This window comes from Cricetulus griseus, chromosome 3 (genome assembly GCF_003668045.3).
Source record: "Cricetulus griseus strain 17A/GY chromosome 3, alternate assembly CriGri-PICRH-1.0, whole genome shotgun sequence".
Classification (NCBI taxonomy): domain Eukaryota; kingdom Metazoa; phylum Chordata; class Mammalia; order Rodentia; family Cricetidae; genus Cricetulus; species Cricetulus griseus.
In genome coordinates, this window is record NC_048596.1 from 228,318,292 (window position 1) to 228,327,441 (window position 9,150).

A 9,150-nucleotide genomic window follows, 5' to 3' on the forward strand; every position below is an offset into this window, starting at 1 on the left:
CATGCGGTCACTCAGGAACCCTTATGTCAGAGGGCTGGGTTAGTAGATGGTATAACAGACACGAAGCTACCAAATTCCCTCAGACCACACAGCTCCTGCAGAATGTCAGGCAAGAGGAGAGTCTTCACCTACCTGCTCCTGCTCTTCTTGTATGACATCTGTGATTATTTGTGATATCTTTCCCTGCTGTTAATTTTTGGGGCACTATCTCATGTATCCCAGGCTGGTCTTGAACTTGTTGTGTAGTCAAGGATAACATTGAACTTCTGATCCTCCTGTTTTCACTTCCTGAGTGCTGAGATTATAGGCAATGGTTTATATGGTCTGGAGAGTCAACCCAGGGCTTCATGCATGCTAGGTAAGTACTATATCAACTGAACTACATCCCCGGTACCATGATACAAGTGTGGAGGTCAGAGGACAAATAGCAGGAGCCAGTTCTCTTCATGTGAATATCAAGGATCAAAGTCAAGTTGTCAGGTTTGGTGGCAAGTACTATTTACCCACTAAGCCATCTCCAGGCCCTTATAAATACTGATGAGGACAGGAAGATACGAGTGAGGGGCATCAGCTGCAGATACTGAGGCAACAGCAAGACTACCAAGACCTTGAGTGTCTGTGCTGGGTGCTGGGGTGGAGAGGAAGAAAGGGCTGTCCCCTAGGATGTTCCCAGTGGCTTGGGACAGTGAAAGGAAGACTCGGTTCACAGAAGCTTGGAAATTTCAAAGACCCACTTGGAAAGAAGCTGGGAGACTTTGGGGTGGTGCTTCTTGTGTTCGTTTCCCCTTTATTTTTTTGCTTTGTTTTTATTTGTTTTTGGAGGAGTTTGAACTTGATCTTTTTGTTTGTTTGTTTGCTTGTTTGCTTGTTTTTTTTGAGACAGGGTTTCTCTGTATTGTTTTGGAGCCTGTCCTGGAACTTGCTCTGTAGACCAGGCTGGCTTTGAACTCACAGAGATCCGCCTGCCTCTGCCTCCTCGAGTGTTGGGATTAAAGGCGTGCACCACTAACGCCTGGCTAAACTTGATTATTTTTGTGTTTTGTTTTTTTTTAAAAATCTACTCATTTGCTTTTTTTTTTTATTATTATTTGGTTTTGAAGTTGGTGAAATGGGGTCTTATATGGCCCTGGCTGCAACTGGCTATGCAGCTGAGGATAATCTTGAACTCCTGATCTCTCACCTCTGCCTCTCAAGTATTGAACTGCAGGAGTGAATCACATGTCCAGCCTTTGCTTTTGTTTGGAGGAGGGTAGTCACAGTTCCTCCTCCTCCTCTTCTTTTTCTTCTGCTCTTGAAACAAAGTCTCTCTGGAGCCCTGGAACCCTGGCTGTCGAAAAACTCACTAGGTAGACCAGGCTGGCCTCGAACTCACAGAGATTTGCCTGCCTTTGCCTCCCTGCAAGCACCATCATGTCTGGAACAATTCTAATTTGTAAGAGGATTTACTCAGCATCCTTGTCTGTGTGAGTTTATGTGCAGGAATGCATAGAGGCCAGGAGAGGGCGTCAGATCCCCCTGGAACTGAGTTAAAATGTGTGTACTAAAAACTGAACCTAAGTCCTCTGCTAGAGGAGGAAATGCTCTTAATGACCCCGACACCTCTCCAGCCCTTAACTTAACTCTAAGTAATTAGTGTGTATGTATGCATACTCTCTCTCTCTCTCTCTCTCTCTCTCTCTCTCTCTCTCTCTGTGTGTGTGTGTGTGTGTGTGTGTGTTGTATATAGGTGACATTAGAGGACAACATTCTGAAGTCAGTTTCCTTTTTCCACCTTTAAGTACTTGGATTCTGGAGATCAAATCAGGCCACCAGGATTGTATGGCAAGGACCCCTATTCACTGAGTCATCTCCATGGTCCTGGGTTTTGTTTTTCATTGGGGTAGTTGTTGTTTGTTTTATATTTTTGCCGAGTCTTTGGCTGTTGCCTAGGCTGGCCTTCCTTGAACTTCACTAATTAGCCCTCATTGGCCTCAAACTTGAGAGCAATCCTCTAGCCTCTGTCTCTTGGGCACTAGAGATTACAGGTGTGAGCTGCTGTGCCAAGCATTTGTGTCTTGTTTTTGTGATGCTGCGGCTCTAACCCCAGCTTCAGGCGCACAGACAAGTGTCCTACCAGTGAGCTACATCCCTAGGGCATATTGGAATTTTCAGCTGCTATTTGTTGCCCCTTCTGATGATGGGCCCATGCAAGAACACTTGAAATGCTATTGTTTGAAGGACACTGGGCCTGAAAGGAACCTCTGAAATTTAGTCAGGCTCTAAACCAGGGGTTCTCAACCTTTCTACTGCTGTGACCTTTAAATACAATTCCTCATAAAATTATTTCATTGCTACATCTTAACTGCAATGTTGCTACTGCTATGAACGGTAATGTAAACATCTGAAATGTGGTCTAAGGGGTCTCAACCCACAGGTAGAGAACCACTGCTCTAGATTACGTCATACACTGTCCTCTGTGAGACTCGGATATTTTCCCCCTATCTCCCCCCCCCATTTCTCCTTCTCTGTGGTGCTGAGGATGGAACCCCAGAACCCAGAGTTTTTTTTTGCGCGAGACAAGCACTCTCCTACTGAGCTATACCATCCTGAAGATCCAGTCATTGAGGAGCCAAGTTCTTGCAGAAGTGCAACCTAAACCTCCCTCCACAGTGGTTCCCTGACTTAACCACAACTTTCATGACTTCCTCCCTGTGTCTAGCTGATGTGCTTCCTGCCCCCCTTTTTGTTTTCTCAGACCTCATGTTTCCTAACTTCTCCTTATTCAAGCCAACCTCAAGCCAGTCTCTATAGTCCTGCTTCTGTAGTCAGCCCTGGGACTGAAAATCTTCCCTCACCACAGCCAGTCACCCTGGAGACCAGTCAAGAGACAAGATGCCTAGGTGGTGCCGGCATCCTGTTTCCCCTGACTATTATTTATTGCTTGAGCCTCAGAGAATATGAGGAGGAATTGCCCTTCGCCACTCGCTCCACCATATCACAAAGTGCCAAAACAACAAAAATAACAAAAAACAAAGTGCCATACCCTGGAGTCCACATCAGAAAGGTGTGATGTCCATGTCTAAGTCCCTTGTAGTGATAATACCATTTATGATTTAATAAAGCTTGCCTGAAGATCAAGATGCAAAGCTAGCCACAACCAGAGGCCAGGCAGTGGTGGCACAACGACTCAGGAGACAGAAGCAGATGGATCTCTGTGAGTTCAAGGTCACCCGGGGCTACCTGAGAGTGAATCAGTGTAAAAGAAAAAACAGAGCTCATGCCTTTAATCCCAGCACTAGAGAGGTATATAAGACAGGTGCTTATATATTGTACTCTGGCATTCAGTCTCCAGGCACACTGAGGATTCATGGAGACAGGATCACTCTTTCAATCTGAGTAGACGTAAGAGCTAGTGGCCGGCTGCTTTGCTCTCTGATTTTCATCTTGAACCCCAATATCCGTCTCTGGGTTTTTATTATTTGTGCTACAGTCCCTCATTACCAGCACACCAAACCCACTGAGAGGCTGTCTTTATCCATCGCAGCTGGCCAGGCCACTGCTGTCATGGGGTAGGAGTGGAGAGCTTTTATCCTTAAAAGTCAAAAACTCAGAACTGGCTCTCTTCTCAGGCTTTTTTTTTATTTTACTTGTTTATTTGATTTTTTTAAACATTAGAGGTAGTGTTAAAGAGAGTTGAAAAAGACAGGAGAGTGTTGCTACTTTATTTGTTTTGAGTCAGGGCCTCACTTAATCCAGGCTGGCCTCAAAGTTGCTACCTGCTTCTGTCTCCCAAGGGTTGGAACTGCAGAATTGTACCATTGTGTACACAGTTTTGGTTTTATGTGTCAGGGTCTTGCCATGTAACCCACGTGGCCTTGAATTCACAAAGATTTGCCAGTCTCAGCCTCCTGAATATCGGGATTAAAGATATTTGTCTCCACACCCCAGTTTGTGTTCAGATTTCTCCTCTTCCATCTCTTCTTCCTTCTGTGTGATTTCAGACAGCTCAGGCTAGCCTTGAACTTGCTATTTAGGCAAGGATGGTCTTGTATGATCCTCCACCTCCCCAGTGCTGTGATTACAAGTGTGTACCACCACTCAGTTTTTGTAGTGCTGGATATCGGACCTAGGGCCTAGCGTGTACTCTACACAATTCTACCAACAGAGCTAGAATCATAGCCCTATGCTGACCTCTGACCTTCTCCTCTTGGCACTTGCTGGATAGCACAGGAAATGAGCAGCTCCAGGGAGGGAGCCCTATGACTGTCTGTTTACTTAATACCTGGAAAATGCTGGCGCACAGTTTCAAGGATGAATGGATGACTTGGCATACAATCACTCAACTTTGACCTAATGGAATTCAGGTGATGTTACTGAGTGCTTCCTGAACGTGAGGCATAAAAGCAGGACCCAAGGTTGATACCTGTAATTCCAAAAAATCCACTATCCACCACTGGGCACATCTACCCCGCACTATAGCCAGGCAGCTTGACCTGTATGGACAGTACCATCAGGCTCTTGACTTCATAGCTGCCAATGCCATGAGAGCAGAGACAGAGGAAAACAGGGTCTCTCAGCAGCCAACCAGACGCCTGCATTCTCTGTAAGTCAGGCTTCAGTCAGACAGCCACTCTGCCTGCCTCAATATCTTGGGCCTGAGGTGGAAACACAGCATTCTTGATAACTTCTGGGGATTTCTTACATCCTACCCAATCTTTGAGAGAAAGCTTTTTACAGAACTCTTCTCAGCTTACCTGATGTGTGTTTCCTCCAGGCCCCTACAGTACTGGTCCCAGGCCTTATGATTGTCAAGACATAAAAAGAGGACCAGGGAGATAGCTCAGCAGGTAAAAGCACTATACCACACAAGCTTGAAGACCTGATCTAAGTCCCCGGAGCCCACAGGAGAACCGACTCTGAAAGTTGTCCTCTGACCTCCATATGCAATCACACTCATGCACACATATCATACACAAACACTCACACTTTTCCATCCACATCATACACAAACATGCACAATATTAATTAATAAATAAATATTAAAGACAAATATAACAAAGGATGGGCTTAACAACTATCACTTCCTGGCCTCTAGCTCACTGAGAAAGCCTCCTCCATCATGCCCACAGAAGAAATCTCCTTATCTGATTGCACTTGGTTTGGGGTGGAAAACAGCAGACTTTCTCAAATCTTAATTTTAACTATACTCTAAAGAGTTAATATGTTCAGATGGTTCAAAATTCAAAAAAATATAGATCCACGTGAACACATATGTTCTCCCACCTCCACCCAGGGTTGGGATGCAAAGCAGTGGCCCCTTTCACTAGCCATGTCACAGAGCATGGTTAATCAGGATGCCAACACGAACCACACCCTGGCTCCTGGCAGTTCCTACTTGCTGGGTAACTGCTAGGAGTTTGTAACTTAGGACCGGTGAGATAGCTCAATGGGTAATGATGCTTGCAGCCAAACTTAACAGCCTGAGTTCAACCCCCAAGACCCACTTGCTAGACAGAGAACCAATTCCTGAAATGACTTCTATATGTGTGCCATGGTGTATGTGTGCGTGTATATTCATATAAAACAAATAAATAAATAAATAAAAATTTAAAATTTTAAGCTTACAATTTAACATGCAAGGAAGTTCTGCCTCAGACTCTAGCCCTACCAGAGTCAATGCCTTAGCTCAAATCCAAGCATCTGGGAGATCCAGGCAGCATGGCCTCCAAGCAGTTTCTCACACACTGGGACCTTCAGAAAGTAACCATGAAATGCAAAAGTGATACTTTCCTCAAAGCTCAGCAATGCTTCTTCAGATTAAAACAAGAAACAAAAGTAGAGCCTAATTTGGTTGGCAGTTCACAAGTAGTTTGCCTTTATAATCCAATAATGCACTACATAAGTTAATTGAAAAAAAAAAAAACTAGCTGGGAATGACAGCACATGGCTGCAATCCCAGCACTTGGGAGGTGGGAGGATTAGTTCAAGGCCAGCTTCCAATGTGTGTGGACAGCCTCAGCTACATGCTTTCCTGACTTTAAAAAATCTGAACTTCTGAATGAGCATGTACCACCATGGCAAGCTATAAAGCAAAATCTTATTTTAAAGTCACTGAGAGCCAGGTGTACTAGTGCATACCTTTAATTCCAGCACTTGAAGGCAGGAGTAGGTGGCTATCTGTGAGTTCAATGCCAGCCTGGTCTTCATATTGAGCTCGTGGCCAGCTAGGACTACATAGTAAGACCCTATCTCAACCTCACACTCTGCCCCCCCCCAAAAAAAATAATTGAACAGCCTAATTACTTCAGTTCCTAAGGCCATCCCCAAAGCACTGTGGTGGCTGACAGACATCTTTGCCTTCTTTCAATTTGCCCACCAGGGGCCACAAGGTCATAAATATGAAAGAGAGAGAGAGAGAGAGAGAGAGAGAGAGAGAGAGAGAGAGAGAGATGAGTAACTCAGTGACCAGTGACTCTTCACACTGCAGTTAATGAGGTGAGATAAGGACTCTGATGCCCTCCAGACAGACAGTCCAGGGACAAAATGGTCACATTATGCATGGGACAACAGAGACCCTGAGGACAGTGGCTGTGAGCTTAACCCTCACCAGCTGACCAGAGGGAACTTATCACCCCTACTTTTTGACCGAGCTCTCATTTGCATATCTCCCGCTGCAGACGACTGTGAAAGCCAGTCCTCTTCACTGCCCAGAGCTGGGAATGGTACCTTATAGCACTCTGTGCTTATAAGGGACAAAGGCCATCATAGCCTCCCAGCAACCACAGAAATAACCTGAATTATGAAAGAAGAGGAGCTCTGCAAGAAAGGTGGGTGGAGGCCGCTGGGAGAGCCACAGTCCATAGTTCCAGGTCCGTGAGAGCCAGGCTTTCTTTCCGTTTCTACCCACAAGTCTGCGGGCCCAGTGGGAGAGCCTTAGGCACTTTTTGTTTGTTTTGAGCAAGGTCTCAGTAGCCCAGGGGGCCTCCCACTTGCTTTGTAGTTTAGGTTGGCCTTAAACTTTAGAACTTCCTGCCTCCATCCCTCCCCACCTGCCCGAGCACTGGGATTACAGTGCCACCAAGCCCTGCAGAGACTGGAGCTTTCATGATGTTCCTCTCAACACAAACAAAAATGCAGAGGACAGAGTCCTAGAGTCCCAGTTTGAAAGTCTCCCTGTCACTCTACACTTCCTACTTCCATTCCAAGGCTTTGGTTTGAGCATGGAGTCCAGCTCGGCTCTAAGCAGTGGCTTTAGTCACTGGACCTTCATAGCCCTGCCTGTAAAATGGGACCAAATACTCTGGCGACCCCCCCCCCCCAGCAGTGAACCACGGGAATCTCCCAGTCTGCAAGACAGAATGCCAGGGTGAATGACCTCAGACGTAGCAGTGGAAGTGGGCAGAGGCTGCAAAGCTTAGACGCGCACTGCTTGTGGCTGCCAGACCGACCTCAGAGGGCCACCCGTTTGCTTCTTTATACTCGTCTGCCGGTCCCCCCAAAGCCGGCTCTCTTCCTGTGCCCATTTTGCCGCGGAGGAAACTGAAAGTGCGGGGTAAAAATGACTTCCCCAGGGTGACAATGCGGAGGAGGCAGGGCTAGCATAGGATATGCCGAGCACACGACGCAGCCTCCTCCCCTCTGCAGTCTCCGTCCTATCCGCCCCAGGCTGCGGAGCTCCGGTCATCAGAATGATCCAAGTTTCTCAGAAATATACCCTAAAATTCCGTCTCGATGTTCTGCCTGCATCTCGGGGCAGGGACGCAGTAAGATCCTGGGGTTCGCTAGAAGTACCTCCACTAGCACTGCGCTCTCCGCCTCCCAGCCCAGCGGGGGTTCCCGCATCCACGTGGTGTAGCCGCGGACACAAGACTGAAGGGGACAGTGCAGGGTGGAGGGGACAGCGCAGAGCGAAGGGGCGTAACGCGCGGCAGGATGGCCAGTACAAGATGGGAGGAGGCAAGGCGGAACCTCCGAGGGGACAAGGGTCTCCGCACACAGGGAAAACCCGGGGACCCCTTACCTTTTCTGAAGGGCATCGCGTCGGGGACCCTGCGCGGGCAGCTGGCCCGCGACACCTGGACAGGCAGACGTCCAAGTGGCAGCCCCGAGGCTCGGGGCGGCCTGCGGGCGATGGGACCGGCGAGGGAGGGGAAAGGGACATATTTGGTCACAGCCTGGCACGTCACGGCGCGGAGGAGGCCCTGCCGCGGAGCAGGAAGCGCGGGAGTCGCGTCACCCGTGCGCTCTGAGCGCCTGCGGGTGGTGGCCGGGAGCCCTGGGTGGGCGACCAGGTCCCGCCCTGAGCCTAGAGCCCTGGAAGTGCCCCCTGCCTGTGCACACGGCAAGCATGGAGGAAAACCACCTGGAAGGGGATGAAATTTAGCTCCTTATGGCTGTGTAGGGAAGGAAGGGATTGGTGGATTTTTTTTTTTCTTCTTGCCTTAATAAAGTTAGGGGGTTCAAATGGCTGGTTGACTTGTATAGACACTAAATATAGGCTGAGAGAAACAGCCTAGAAAAACTCATGTTTAACAGTATTTGTGCCAAGCTAGTTAGTTTAGCACCCTTCGTGCTCCAGTGTCCCGCCCCAGCACCTACACCCTACACATCTGATCAAAGTGTTCATCTTTAAGATCCATAGGGGTGAATGGTTTGTTCCTCCAGAATTTGAAATAGTTCCTCACCCACAGCTTGATAATCTGTCAAGAGAAAGTGTAGCCTAGGGAACGATAAGGAGGAGGCAGCTTTTTTCAGTACATTTTGCCTCATGAGATCGACAATAAGAAATACCTTGATAGTTGGTTGATTCAAATGTCCCAAAGCAGAGTCCTCTTTTTGGTTAATTAAGGCTTTCACTAACTAACCAAGCCTAGTGTAGTAACATCAGGCTGGTAACTAATTCTAGTACTTGAGCCCTGGAGGCAGGACTTGGCCCTTCTAGGCCAACCTGGTCTACACAGACAAACCTCATAAAACAAACAAATGAGGGGAAAAAAAAGAAAGAATAAAATATTAATTCTCAGTTTGTAGTCAAAGCACATTGAAAGCTGAGGATTGCTTGAGTCCAGGAGTTCAAAACCAGCCTGTGAGACACTCCACCTCAGAAAGTTAATTTCTGTCAAAGGAAGGGGTATACTTTCTCTTTCCTCTCCTTCTTTCATCCCTTGTTTG

General features: G+C 47.4%; 1 protein-coding gene across 1 annotated transcript in view; it reads right to left on the reverse strand.

Moving 5' to 3' along the window:
• Pfkfb3 (6-phosphofructo-2-kinase/fructose-2,6-biphosphatase 3) overlaps window positions 1-8,325 on the reverse strand; it is an 85,508-nt gene extending 77,183 nt beyond the window's left edge. Inside the window, exon 1 of the mRNA XM_027405126.2 lies at window positions 8,000-8,325. Coding sequence (XP_027260927.1) covers window positions 8,000-8,015 — 16 coding nt within the window. The 5' untranslated portion in view covers window positions 8,016-8,325. The remainder of the gene's footprint in view (window positions 1-7,999) is intronic.
• Between the last annotated feature and the right edge of the window lie 825 nt (window positions 8,326-9,150).